The sequence below is a fragment of the Lagopus muta genome, chromosome 8 (assembly GCF_023343835.1).
Source record: "Lagopus muta isolate bLagMut1 chromosome 8, bLagMut1 primary, whole genome shotgun sequence".
Taxonomy (NCBI): Eukaryota; Metazoa; Chordata; class Aves; order Galliformes; family Phasianidae; genus Lagopus; species Lagopus muta.
The window spans coordinates 33,484,575-33,499,708 of NC_064440.1; the positions used below are offsets into that span (position 1 = coordinate 33,484,575).

Genomic DNA, 15,134 nt, shown 5'->3' on the forward strand with positions numbered 1-15,134 from the left:
GAACATAGAAGTAAGTATGAAAACAGGACTTCCCAAACTGAGTGAAAGTGAACCATGAGTGCCCACAGAAAGTACGACTGAAAATAACCAGCACGAGAAGCCAGGACAGTCTCTTAACACATAAGGTCTTCAGTATAAGCATACAACTGAGCAAAGTTTGCTTATCTGGTAAATTCTTGCTCATGGTTAATTATTTTCCAGCACAACAAGGTCTTCAGCCATCACCTAGGATTAGTCACAGCTACTCCTCCAGCATCATCAGAAAGTAACCAGAAATTAACCCAGAATCACAGAATGGTTCAGAAACACAGAACCCAGTTAAATACAAAGTGCTCTGATGTGGAAACAAGACGGATTCAAAACATTTTTTCCTTTCAACTTTCAGATTATGTCAGCTACATTCCTAAAGCTGATCAGGGAGGGCCAAAGCAGCATCGCTTGCTGTCCCATGCAGCTTCTTCCATAAACGTAACAGAGCTTTCCCTCTGACAAGGTTATGGCAACATAACCACTAATGGAGAAAAATGACTGCTTTATGGATGTTCGCAGTTCTTTCCATCACCTTGCACATAATCAAATTTCTGTAGGAGGCCACATTAAAATTTTACATCTATTGCACCTGGACAAGAGGCAAAGGGCAAAAATGCACAAACCAAAGGTCATTAAGACAATCTGTTTCAAGCAGTAAAACCCACCAGCTGTTCTCTGTTGAGCCGGCCTCTTCGTGGGCCACCTTGGATTTCATACTTCTCTTCTTGTTCTCGAACTGTGCTTTGTAGACAGGCTTGTACCCCTATAGAAAGCACAGTAAGGAAAGCACTAGTTAGTTACAAATCTCACCATTAATTTAGACAATAAGTCCTTTTTTTTTGTTTGTAAACAGGTTTGTATTTCATTTCAGGGAATAAACAGCTGCACTAGGATGAAAGGATTATCCATAATGCAAAGCACTGCATTCACATAGCATCAAATCTCGTGTGCTTTAGCAATTTTAACCTAGACAAGAACCTACAGCAGTGGCTGTAAAGATGCAGGTCAGATGGAGAGAAGCAATATCACGCTAAGATCAGTGTTGTAAACACATGGAATTATTAGTGTTTCCTCTTAACTGCTACTAAAGGTCAACTACTTAATGTCAAATTGCTGAACATTTGGAAACTCAAAGCCAGCGAGGAGAACCAACTCTGCAGTTAAGAAATGGAAGCAATTGGCTGATAAAGAGCAATTACAAAGCAAGTACAAAGCTGTTTCTAAATACGAATGGTCTTAGATAAATCAGATGGGATTTCAAGGTCTCCAAGATCAGCAGAAACTGCAGGTTTACGCTGAGGTTTCAACAGTGGCATTTGTTTTTGTGACCACTGCTGCATAATGAGATTGTCTTTTACAGTCAGCGTGGTTTTACCTTGTTTTAAGGCTCTTTTTTTTTTTTTTTTTTCCCCAAATCCAAAGTGCACTGATGCTGATGTATCACTAACATTTGTGACACGTACCTCCTGACCTGACTTTGGAAAGAGGAATCGCTGGGGTCATCCATTCAAGGATGTAACATTTTGCCTGCACTCATTTATAAAAATTACCTGAGAATGAAACTTTGCAAACTGTTCCATGAGGATTACAGAGTTGTCACTGTTCAACTTGCAGAGCAGTTCTCATTCCTCAAATAGTGCTTTTATTTAGGCAACTTACTTTTCCTATGCGAACTTGGGAACCACAATATCTAAAGAAACACAACCAACTGAACAAAACCAGAAATGAAGCAGGGGTGCTGATCCTAGAAGAAGAAAGCCCAAGACTATGAAGCAGTGATGAAGGTGCTTGATTCCCACAGCAATAAGTAGCAGTATATAATCCCAATCTAGAGGGATCTTTAAAGTCAACCAGATCTGCTGCTGCTTCACACAGACTGGCAAGATGCAAAAGGAATTCACATTTTAGGTACTAGGTCTTATCATTTATTTAAATGAAAAAAAAGACAAACCCACACAGAAAGAAACAACTGGTAGCTGGTTAGATAATATGACAGTACATATTTCCCCCTCCGTGTACATATAAGTTAATTGCACTTGGTCATTTCTTCAAGAAACATTGATATGAACTCATATAAAACTGGAAGGGCAAGCTAGTCGTGTATTTTCTTGAAAGTAACTTCTGCATTTACTATTCATAACAGCAATGTATAGAGATAAGCTATTTTCAAAGTGCTCCTAACTAGAAAATAAATCTGAAGGGTATTTCAATACTTTACTTAATCATCACTATGTAACTGGATTCCCTCTATCAATTTATTTCAAAATATAAGGTCATTCTTTCAAGAAAACTTGGATGCTAATGGGCTTCACTCACAGTAAGGGAAAAATCTTCTCAGCTAGTCTTAAGAGCAAAGCTGTCTATTCATTAAGAGCATGAGTTATTTCAATTTACCACCAAAAACTCAATTTGAGGGATTTTCCACTACACAGCTGAGGTTTATACATAAGAGTACATCACAAATTGATCATCTAGTGCCAGCAACAGTAAATGGTGCAAATTTGATATCAAAGTAATAAAAGGTTGAATAAACACACAAGGCTACGATGTCTTCTTGTACAGTTACTTCTCTGAGAGAAAAAAAGTCACAGATATCTATTTTAACAGAAAATGGAAAATAGACTTTTGCATACACACGTCTGCCCATTCTACACTGCCAGTTGCTCTAGCTAATCTGTAGGCACCACAGTTCTTTGTTGCATTTAGTGAAAATCCTCCACGACTCATCCAGATGTGCCTTCTTTCACTGTCTCCATGAGAACCCAAAGTATTTGTCTCCTTGAAAAACTGCAAGTATGCAGAGCATTTTTTAGCACCACTAACAGTTTCCCCATCAACTTTAACTTTTCTTAACAGCTAGAGTAAGGAGAAACTTGTCCCTTAATAGATTTGTGGCAAAGAAGTGATCTATTTGAAACAGAGTAAAAAGCCCTGATCCTCTCTGTATCCAGGTGTTTTGCTTTTTTTCCTTTTAAAACATCATTATGTCAAGAAGCAACACTGTTAGGCTTACACACCCCTTTGTAGAGCAATACCCTATGTGCTCCCTGATGATGGAAAAGCACTTTATTTGCAATTTGAGAATTAATTTTTCATGCATGATATAGAAGCAGAACTTGCTCCGATTCATTGGGTCTTGTCACATTTGGTAGACAGAACAAACATTATTTTTTGGATCCACAGAGCTGTGGGACATTTCAAGCAGCTATCTAACACTTCTGTGTGCAGGTAGCAAGGAGCTTTTGGAGTCCTCAAGCTGAGATGATGCGATGCCTCAGAATTCACCATGCATCAAGACAAACAGCCTGTCTATGGGGGAAGTTATCCTAACAAGCAGGGAGTAAAGATGTTTAAGTGGTAGAAATCAGTACATTCTTTGAGTGCAGACTTTGTTCAGAATGATTTCTTCCCAAGTTGATCATTTCTCTTCAGCAACTCTTGCATGGGTAGTACAAAATTTTTAGGCGACTGCTAAACAATTCACACATCATACTGCAATAGAAAAACTGAAATATCCCTCTGTTCTTGTATTTAAGATAAAAAGACAGAAGACTGGAGTTGTGCTTCTATCCACCTTATTATATATGCTTACAATATTTTGTGTGACAACCTCTGAGTGCCAAGTGGAGTTGGCACTCCAAAATAAAGCCCAGGTCTTTTTCCTGAGTAGATCATATTAACTTTAACTGCTAATGTGTGTGAGTGGCTGGGTAACGTGACAGCTCCCTTTTAATACCTTTTTAATCAGGATGACACTCAGCTTGATAGAGAGGACAGATAAAAGGAAATAAAACACCACACTGTACTCAAAGGCACAGCACTCTACTGCTTTCATGGGGATGTTTCCAGAAGCTCTGTGACCTTACAGTACTCCTATTTCAGTCAGAGGCACAGTGCCCCTTGACTTCAAACAGTAGCTACATTAAATTGATTTCCTGAACATCTTAGGTTGCAATCACTTGTTCAGCATTGTAAAGAGCCCCCAGTGAAAACTTGATGCCAAGATGCACGCACTGGACAAAAGAATGAAATGAAAACTACTGGCTATTAAAGTAATTAAAAGTCAACTAGTACACCATCAATACTATGCCTCCTCTTTTCTAAAACTGACACAGGCTCTTATTTACTTGTGTAGAAGTCAGCACAGAAATCTCCATCTAAGAGAAGGACACCCTGAAAGAAGATTACCACAACCAGAGGGGGAAGTAAACTCATGTTGAGAGGACACTCACAATTTTTGGAAGGGACAGTGATCAGAGTTGCACTATTTTCCTTCCCAAATTTATGGCTGGAAAAAAAGCTGGCTAATTACAAAACAGAATGAGATCACTTTTTAGCCAAGATCTCAGCAAATGTGGATTTATTCCCTGGTACTACTGCCATTTCTTTTTTTTTTGCTAAAGCAAAGAAGATCATTACTGAAACTACACTTTAATGGTCCTCTAGTTTAATCACAGTAGTTGAATCAGATATCAGTTACCAATACAAGAGGCTGTCTTCCATTCCAAGATGGACCAGAGCTGCTTTGCAATACCTGAAGCAAGACTGCAAGCACTCATTAATAAGGTTTACTGCCTGCCAGAAGATGATGCTGGGCAAAGGTCACACATGCAGAAGGGTCAGGCAATGTTCTTCACCAAAAATAAAGAATACTTGAAGTTTAAGAGCCTCTTAAATAGCTGGTTTCATGCCTGCAATGTTTAGATGTAAATAATAGCAGTTGCACAAAATTCTAGCATAAACAGAGCCTGCATTAAAGGTCACTGGGAAACATTGCAGAGAAAGGTTTTGGCTTCATACCCACTGCATTTTAGGCTGATGTCACCACATTTGGAGGGAAGAGTACTGCTCTACTGCACACTCCTCATTAGCAAGATCAGTAAAGCTCCACTACTTAAACTGATCCTTATTAATTCACTGAACATCTGGCCCCACCTCCTCACCTCCTAATATTTAAGAAGCAAGGAGGTTAAAAGGGAGCCCACTAGCAATACCATTAATTGACCTTTGATACAACTGCAGCTACTGGTGCTGGAAATAAAGAAGTCATTACTTGCAAAATTTAAGATCAGAGCCCTGTAATCCTTATTAGTGTAAGTCTTATTGGTTTATAACGAAACTAACAGCATCAGCAAAAACAGTTTAAACAGGGTGAAGTACAAGAATAACTGGACGCCAAGAATGTAATCACCCAGATACCCAGGGGTAGCTCTCAGTAACTCAATTAGCTTAGTGGAGGTTTTGTTGGATTTGCATTAATAGACCAAAGAGCAGGGGTTAGTCACAAATTTCTTTTGAAGCAGCTAAAAGTAATTCAAAAAGATGCAAGAGCAACAAAGAAGATGAAATACTACACAGACAAGATCCAGTAGAGATTGCAACTTCCTCAGCTCACTCTGCCTCTGCTCCGAGTTTTAAGACTTGTATGCAGATTGAGCAAAGCTTGATGAGGTTATTTTCCTAGGAAAGGAAGAAAATTGGACTGAGACAAAGTGTTAGAGGAATTTTGTACAGCTAGCTTCAATTTGCTCCCTTAAGAACATTACTGATCTCTGCCATAGCACTGAAAAGAATTTTCATGGTGTCTTGTGGATTTATCAAGTAATTTCAGACTTGCACTTCTTCATGAAGTGAGAGAGACACCTCGTTTGGTGAAACACAGCCCATTTTTCCAAAAGATGGAAATGCCACCAGATGCTGCAGACTAAAATTAATCTCCTTAAGAAGGAGAGTTAATACATTAATCCAGGTGGTATTTATTAAACACAATGGAGCAGGTGCTTAGGAAGCCCTTAAATACCGACTGCCAGAAGCTAGGATCATGTAATAGGAAAATCACCACTTTGTTTATAAAAAAAATAGAGTGGTTTTAAGCAATCACTATTTGCCAGAGCTGTGAACAAAGAAACTAGAGGTAGCCATACCTGAGGTGAAGTTAGGTTAAATGTCAGTCATTTTCCCCTCTGGGAATGCCAGCAGCTGCACAAGCTAAATTTGTGCCTAAATTGTGTCTAAATTTGACACAAAACTGCTTCCCTCCTCCTTGCCAGGAGGTGCCAGCCACTGTAGGAGTGCAGAAGTTTAGAACCTGATGGGTGACATAAAACATTCCTCTCAGCTGTGCATGTGTACACTGGATATTTCTACCACCTCCTACAGAGCTGCAAGTCCTTTACAGTTGAAGTAAGTCTCCAATGCAGAACAAGTGTGAAATTCTAGTTGTGAAAGATTTTAGGGTGCTTTAAGGAGGAAGGGCTTTGCTTTAGATAAACATCTTCATCTAAAAATACTTACAGAAAGTAGATAGCTCAGCCTGAGAAGAGCTAAATCAAACTCATCTGGCACTTCCCTTGTCTAATAGCCTAACCAAGGCCGCTCCAAGAAAACTTTGCTTGAAATGCCAGTCATGCAGTGCCCTGGCTCTTCCTGCCAACTCCCAGTTGTTCCAAGTCCTTACAAGAAAGGCAGGATTTCTTGCTTTCTTGTAAGTGGTCGGAGCTGAGTCACTGATGCGGCTCCAAGCAAGCAAAGCAGATGAAGGAATCAGCAATCGGATACTTTGAATTCTCCCAGCTACTTTGCCAAAGACTGACACGAGCTTATTTCCATGTCTATTGTTACCAAGCCAGTTTCTCATTCCCTGCTTTAAAAGATGACAATAAGTGCTTAAGACAAAAGAAAAGCTGAAAAGCTATTAACTATTGCTGTTGGTTTTAATCATGGTTCTGTGATCTACGAAGAGGATAGAGGGAATACAGTAGTACTTGAATCTTTGTCTCAGGCAACTTGCAGAAGCAAATGATCCCCTACTTCGTGCCCTAATACAGTCTCAGAAATAATGAGGGCAAGAAAAGAATGAAACTAATGAAAGATACGGCCAAGGGCAAGGAGTACAGCGATCACGGTGTCTCAGTTGAATTCTACGCAGCTCTGCAAGTGGGTAGATTGCTGACAGAATACTATGTATAGAAAATACAAATTGTAAGGTGGAATTTTTCTAGTTTTTCACCTGTGAACATCTAATACTCCACAGCAATGACATCCTTTTATAACTTCCACTTTCAGACAAAAGGAAAGCCCAGAACTGAAGTCATGCAATGTGAAATCATAGAATCATAGAATCACCAAGGTTGGAAAAGACCTAAAAGCTCATCCAATCCAACCGTTCACCTATTCCCAATAGCTCCCACTAAACCATGTCCCTCAACACAACATCCAGCCTTTCCTTGAACACCCCCAGGCTCGGTGACTCCACCACCTCCCTGGGCATCCATTCCAGTGCCTGACCACCCTTTCTGAAAAGTAATACTTCCTCATGTCCAGCCTGAGTCTCCCCTGCCGTAGCTTGAAACCATTCCCTCTGGTCCTATCACTAATGACACGAGAGAAGAGGCCGACCCCCAGCTCACTACAACCTCCCTTCAGGAAGTTATAGAGAGCCATGAGGTCTCCCCTGAGCCTCCTCTTCTCCAGGCTGAACATTCCCAGCTCCTTCAGCCTCTCCTCATCAGCCCTGTGTTCCAGACCCCTCACCAGCTTTGTTGCCCTCCTTTGAACACATTCCAGGGCCTCAATATCTTTCTTGCAGTGAGGGGCCCAAAGCTGGACACAGTACTGGAGGTGCGGCCTCACTAGTGCTGAGTGTAGGGGAACAATCACCTCTCTGCTCCTGCTTGCAACGCTGTTTCTGATGCAAGCCAGGATGCCATTGGCCTTCTTGGCCACCTGGGCACACTGTCAGCTCCTGTTCAGCCGAGCATCAATCAATACCCCCAGGTCCATTTCCTCTACGCAGTCCTCCAGCCACACCGCCCCAAGCCTGCAGCGTCGCCTGGGGTTGTTGTAGCCCAAGTGCAGGACCTGGCATTTGGCCTTGTTGAAACTCATCCCATTAAATCCTGACTCCAGCACATCACACTTTGCTCAGACAGCAGGAAAACTCCACGTTACTCCTCCACACGATGCTGGAAGATATTTTATCTGCATGTACAGACACATGTAAACAGAAGCACTACAGAATTATACAGACAGACTGAAGCAAATGAAGGAGACCGCTTTTCTTTTTTAGACAAACAGCTTGAAAGTCTGCTATAGCAGAAGAGTTAACATAAATACACTTCAATGATCTTGCATGCAAGCGTAAATTTATTTTTTTTAAGTGGAATAGTTGTGTGTGGGCTGTAAGTATAACTTTAGAAATGACAGTAAAATGCAGCTTACCTTGTGGTTAAAAAAAATTCCAGCAGCCAGTTTTATGCATAGCTAGCACTGCATTAAGTGTTACACTGAGCTTTGTTTTTAAGCAAGTTCAGTGTAGGTGTGAACATTAATTTCCTTTAAGTGAGCAGTTTGGAACACTGAACTATAAGCAACTCCTCCTCCCATTTATTTGTAGTGGCTGTGACAGAAATAAGCCAGAGTATATATATACTTCTGAAAGTTTATTTGCATCACATTTAAGGAAAGTTATCCAAACAGGAGTCAAAAAGCCATGATAAATAAAAAGTTATGGAGAGGGAAAGCAAAGACTTCTTTCTCCTAGACAAATGTTCCATCAGCAGGAGTCCCATTATTTGTTATAACAATCTTTAATTTGTAATGACTCTGAAGAAGACTAATAACAGACTGGTAGGAACAGATGGAGTGGTGCTGTTAATTATAGGCACTTAGCTGCATCAGACCCCATGAGTTATTACTAACACTTCCCACTAGGGAGGAGAATCACTCACTTTTAAGTAGTATGTTGCTTACTAAGCTGGGAGCATTATCAGTCAGGATTGTACTAATCAGTTCTCTACCACCACAGAAAACAAAATTCAGTTCCAAACAAAAAAAATATTCCTTGAATAACCCTCACCTTAATCTTTTTTTTTTTTTTTTCCCCCCTAATCATAAGCCTATGAAGTTCTTCCACAAACATTTAAACTCAGGTCTAATTTAATCTCTCTGCTACCCAGCTGAAGGCAGCTACATGCCTTTATTGGCTACATTAGTTTCCTAATCACCTGACTAGCAAGAAGATAAAACGAAGTACAGGCACAGAAGATGGAAAGCACGCTGGCTTTCTGAGCCAAGTGAAGCCAAGAACCTGCATCAAAGTGATTCACCACAGAAAGACTTCTCAGTCTTTGTCTGGAACAGATTGTTGTCAACCTGAACACAGTAATTACCCAACTCAAAGCTCACTTCTGACCTGAGTTTTCCACTGAATTCCGACCTCCAAGCGGGAAACTATCTTCCACCTGCTTATTAGCAAAGCACCTGAAGTTATTAAACCCACCTCCCTAAGGAGAAACAGCATATCTCCTGTTAGAGATGTTTAAAAAGTTCCCATTATATGCACATAGTAAAAGGTAACGCTGTTTTCCTTTTGCACATGCTTACAAATCTACAAACTCCTGGAAGCACAGCAGAAAACACTGCTGAGAGTACACAGCTTTTACAGGCCCTTTAAGAATCATGAGAGAGAAGAACAAAAAAAAATCTATCAGGAAGCTAAATGAATACTCTAAGGAAGCCCAATGATTATGTGGTGCCTTATTTGTAAAACTATTATGCACCTTTTGAAGCATTAAGCAATACTTTCATAAGCATTAGAGAATGCAGAAAATCCAGACCGTTAGAGAATCCTTAAACTCTGACGTTTAGTCACGCAGTCAAAAACTGGAATGAAATTTGGCTATGAGCTTTCCATGGATAGTTAATTCATTTGTAGTGCGATTATTAGCTAAAAGGACTTAGCCACGAAGGTCAGAGGGAAGAAGCTGGCTTTAACAACTCCATTGAAAGCAGATGTACGAGCAAGTGCATTAAGAATCATTATTAAAAAAAAAATCAGTACTCAAGGTCCATCTTCACAGAACAGCTACATAGCAAAGCACTTGCTCTATAAAAACTAATGATGAAAGATGAGAAAAACAACTGCTTGCATACTAAGGTGGTACTATGCAAATAACCTTTCCCTTTGAGGTTACTGTCTTAGAGCACTCTGGTCTGCACAGCTCACATGTACAGAAACAATATTCAGAGTTATGGCTATTTCATTTATCTGTGCTCTTAGATGAACGAGCAAGACTGCTTGTACCTGGTAGCCTCCACCTGTAATTGCACAGTCTGGCACCTTTCTCAACAAAGGGAGAAAGCACAAGCAGGGAGTTAATATCAGCTGACAACACATCTTTGCTTCTAACGTCTAACTTTATTAGATCTCACCTTACATGTATACAGGCAAAACCTTACCTTCCTACAGGCTTTGATCTTACACCCAAGGCAAGAATTTGTTATCAATTTCAACGAAAGCTGACTGTAAGAAATTGAGGGATGTGACAGACACCTTCCTCCTCTTCCAGGAGGTCTTCCAGAAGCTTCAAGATCAGCCATAAGGTAGCCATAAGATGAACAAATTCATTCCCTACTGTACTCAGAAGTGTGACAACGCAATACACGCACTACCAAGGAGGAAGACATAGCATTGAATTAAACATCCTCATTTTGGAGATTCAATAAACAAAACCCCACGCTTTACATTAAGCTGGTAATTAACACAAACGCAGTCAGGATGGCCGAGCGGTCTAAGGCGCTGCGTTCAGGTCGCAGTCTCCTCTGGAGGCGTGGGTTCGAATCCCACTTCTGACAGCAAGCTATTCTTTTCTAAAGGTGCCTGGAACACAGCCCAGGGCAAGTTGTTGTTCCAGTGTACCTGAAAGCGTAGGGCCAGGGGATGGCCTCTCTAGGGAGGAATCCCTTCCAGTCTCAACCATTCCGGGATTCTGTTAGGTGTCAGCATGTCATTTCTCTGTGGAATTGTGCTATTGGATAAGTTGCTCAAATACAATTTTCTCTAGAAGCCCAACCATCATTTCCAATTGGAAGAAAAAAGAATTTCATGTATTTAATACTTACACTCAAACTTCAGGACCCAAATTCCAGTCAGAACAGCCATCATACATTTAACGGTCCTTGGCATTGGAGTATCAGGAATAACAACGTGGGTTACTAGAAGAAATGGAAAATCAGAACCTCAGAATCAAAAGGAAGCAATTGCTATTTACAAACAAATAAGCTATAACAATTTGCTTTTGGTTGGTATGTGATTTCTGAAGGTATGAATATACCTACGTGCTGTCAGCCATTGTGAGTTCCTACAATGTTACCCCCATAAACCTGAGTTGCCTTTGAAGAATCATCTTTAACTCTGACAAGAATCTTACTATGTGACCACACTGCTGAACACAAAGCTAATCACAATTCTGGAGCAGTAATTAGGGTGTGAAAGGAGACAGGGCAAAAATTACCTTAGCATTTCCTTCACAAGCAGAAGCAGCATTTCAAAGAAAAACTAAAGGAGGGGATTAAACACCCCAAAAATGGGGAGAAAAAAGATACCTAAATCAGCTCCATCACCTTAGTAAATTGAAAAACGATTAAATTTGAAGGAAGGTAGCACAAAAGAAGTTGTCAACTGATAGTCACTGTTGTATCTAAAGGGACTGTCTGCTTAAGATTTAAAGGAGATAAAAAGTTTGCAGTATGGCTCACGTAAGCAGGTAACACTCATAAAAGACGTGCAGAGAAAAGGGGTCTCTGAGGAGCACTTATAACTTGTTATTTAAAATCCATACACTGTCAAACCGTGGCTCCCCCAGAAGTCTCCTGCTGCAGTAACCAGGCAGACCTTACGTGCATTCACATGCAACACTGCATGCCATCCTTTTACCACTGCTACAATTCAGGGATTTCAGGAACTATAGTTCAGAATGATAAAAAAGAACTGTTCCAGATAGCATCTTAACAGATAATGTGCAGAACTGCTGTCACTGTTTTAAGAAAACTACATACCTGTGCTGTTAAATTCAGTGCATCTTCGAGCCTTCAGAACTGCTGCTAGCTGGTTCAGCAATTTCTGTTGTTTTGAACTCAGACTGCTCCCCAGGATACCAAGAGGTCCATCTCTAGGCTGGCTTGGGCTCTGTGATGGCAAGAAAGTCCAGCATAAGCCAAGTGTTTGGGAACCAAGAATGCAACTTATTTGCTTGAGAGCATTATTTAATAAAGACTAAGCACTGTGAAAAACAATTCGTGGCAAGCCGAGTGGAAGTCTATCACTAGTCTATCTTAGTCTATCACTAAATCTCTTTGTAAAAGCCAGCTCCAGAAAGGAAAAAAAAAAAATCAAGTTGGCATTTGAGATACTTTGTTTAGCTTATGGAATCTACAAAAACAGGAAGCTGATGCAAAAGTTATGTTGTTCATCTTAAACAGACTGCTGTCCACATATTTTGTTGCTTGAACATTGTGTAAGCAGTCTTGCTGACTGTAGCGTTGGAGGTTTTCTCAGTGTAGCAGTAAAATCATCTGCTCGTAGGGAGACATGACCAACAGCAACACTACCAATATGTTGGCTGACTTATATAATTGGCATTTCCTTTTTACTAAGATGTTCCTAATACATTGCTCTGGAAATAATGGATGCTTATGTTTTTTTAATGCAGATTAACGGAAAGTTGAAGATACCGTTTGATCCAGTTTTACGCTGGGAAGGCTGTGATGCTTCAGCTCCTGGTGTTGCTAAGTGCACAGACGCCTCAGCGCAGACCCATCTTTGTGACCCAGCTACCCTAAAGCCTCAGGCTTTGTAACAAGTGATCTATGTGAACTGGCACTCATCCACTGGCATGCGTTCATCCCTAAGCAAGTACAAAATGTGACTGTTTTGCTTGCTACAGAAGAGATCCATTAGCTTACATTTACTACAGGTGGGAGCAACAGTTATACTCTTACTGATCCGGCTGCAACAGTTTACTTTTCATCAATAGGTATTTTCTTGTCCACTGAGAAGGGATCATAGCAGGCTACGTACCATGAAGTAAGGAAGGACCGCTTGCATCAGCCAGCTCAGTTTAATCATCTCTCATTAGGAAGCAAAAAGCACATTATGATAGTCTGGATAAGTTTTGGTTACAAATCCAGAAGACTTCAGAAGAAAAAAAAATACAGGAAAAAAGAAAAAAGAACCAAACCAATAATTCAAAACCTGTTTTCAGCTACTGAGCTGACATCTTCACTGTTGGTTAAGGGATAATAGGACAGTATTGGAACAGACTTAAAAGCAAAGAAGAACCTGGAGCAACGACTACTGCTGCTTTCAGGTAGTTTGGCAAGCAGAGCAAATTTAAACATGCATGAAAACACCAACGATAGCAAAGGAACAATACTTCAGGAACAACTGTGCCCATTCTCCTATAACAGAGCACTTTCCCAGGTAAAGCTACCATAACACGGAATACTGAAGCTCATAAATGCCCTGCATATAGTCTAGAAATAATACTACACAGATTAGCTCCCTAAACTACTTTAAGCCTCTGCCTTTACTAGGCAATCCACCTAGCTCCAAGTCTTTTGCACTGACACGATGAACTGATGCTCTTTTTCTTTAAGAACAAACAAACAATAGCACAACTACAACAACAAAAAATAAAACCCACACTGAACACTTACCTCAGAGGGCTGGCTAAATGAAAATGATTCATTCTTGACTGGTAACATTAGCACAGACTTCATCTTTTCACTCTCTGCATAGTCCACAGGCCGCAGACCAAATATATTACTGGCAAAACAAGCACAGATGGGTTTAAGTAAATAAAATGTGACTTGATTCTTAAGTAACTGGGTATGTTAGCTGGGTAGCTTCCCCACCATCACTTCCTAACTAATATGTAATTTCAGCTAAAAACCACAGAGCCTCAAATAAGAATTGTATCCAAGACAGATGGATACCAAATTACAAGCTGCTGCATTCAGCTGAGGAATAAGGGATGTTCAGAGTGCAATGCTAAGTATGCTAACGTTCTTGATAAACCCTTTTGAGATACGCTGATATCATTCACAAGACCCAGAAATTTCAGCTTCCATCTTTTCACTGGCCTCCCAGGATCAAGAAAATACATTTTTACCCTTTTGCCACAAAAGGAACACTGGAAGATTCCACCTATTGAGTTAAACACTGGAGTTTGACATTAGGCTTTTATGGGAAAAGCTATCTGCATTCTTCCTGAGAGCAGAAGCTCCCTCACGCATCCAAAATTTGAGTAAGCATCTTATTTATCTGTGCTGGGCCACAGAACACATTACAGCCAATTCATTCAAATTTGTGTTTATTTGGTCATTTTGTTGAAAACTGTTCATCCTATGTGGCAGCTCACAGATATTAGATATGCTTCAAGACCCCTCACCTCCCCCATTCTTTTAACATCCCTGACAGACATGATTTGCTATAAACACAACATCAAGCACAGCCATGGCTTCTGTCTCTTCCTCACACGGCTTTGCATTTGCAGGTCAGCAGTGAGAAGAGGAAAGCCTAAAACTGCAGAACAGGTGTAATTGCTGTTAACACACACAATCCTTTGCCAGGGAGACATTCTGCTTGTTCTGCCCTTTGCGGGAATAATGGCCATTCCAGCAGATCCTCTTCTCCTCACCTCATGTAACTCTGGCTGTTAAAATGCATAGTAAGAGCTCATTATGAAGGGGAAGCTCGTCACCAAGAACAAAGCCCTGACTCAGTGCCTGAAACCTGCCAAGCTTGGTCATCAAGCAATGAAACATTTAAAGAGGTCAAAAAACTGCTGCATCTTTCAAGTGCTGTCTCTTAGTTAGCCACACGTTCCTGTGCAGAGTAAGAATCCAGGAAGCTTTACAGTGAATTCCACGAGGCCATAACTCAACCCAGCCTGAACAAAAGCTCAAATCATTAAATCTTCATTCTGACTACACTGGGGGGCTTTGGCCAGCTCTAAGTTCAAAGACACGTCTGACCCCAGACTCTTCCTATGCCCCTGGCTGAGCACAGCTTGCTGACTTCAGCTCTTGGGAACTCTACAACCCACAAAAACCCCACATGGGAGATTCCGGTATTTTACAGTTTCCGATTTCATATTATTGCCAAACCAGAGCTCTCCTGCTTTACTAATGAGCAGAGAGCCAGCCTAATACAAATTCCACAGACAAAAAGATAATTGGTTAAACCTCAGCCCAGTCCTCCGAGTTGTAGCCCATTAAATACTGTCATGCTGTTCCTGCTTTGTCATGCATCATCAGGGTAG

At 40.6% G+C, this 15,134-nt stretch overlaps 1 protein-coding gene and 1 non-coding gene across 3 annotated transcripts in view; one reads left to right on the forward strand and one right to left on the reverse strand.

The window, feature by feature from the left end:
- BARD1 (BRCA1 associated RING domain 1) overlaps positions 1-15,134 on the reverse strand; it is a 45,897-nt gene that overhangs the window by 2,888 nt on the left and 27,875 nt on the right. For both annotated transcript variants that reach the window (XM_048953603.1, XM_048953604.1), the window contains 4 exons: positions 13,528-13,636; positions 11,869-11,998; positions 10,933-11,025; positions 696-793 (listed from right to left, as the gene is read on the reverse strand). In XM_048953603.1, the coding sequence (XP_048809560.1) occupies positions 696-793; positions 10,933-11,025; positions 11,869-11,998; positions 13,528-13,636 (430 nt within the window). The remainder of the gene's footprint in view (positions 1-695; positions 794-10,932; positions 11,026-11,868; positions 11,999-13,527; positions 13,637-15,134) is intronic.
- Positions 10,583-10,665, forward strand: TRNAL-CAG (transfer RNA leucine (anticodon CAG)). The gene has a single exon. It is a non-coding gene; the product is annotated as a tRNA-Leu (tRNA).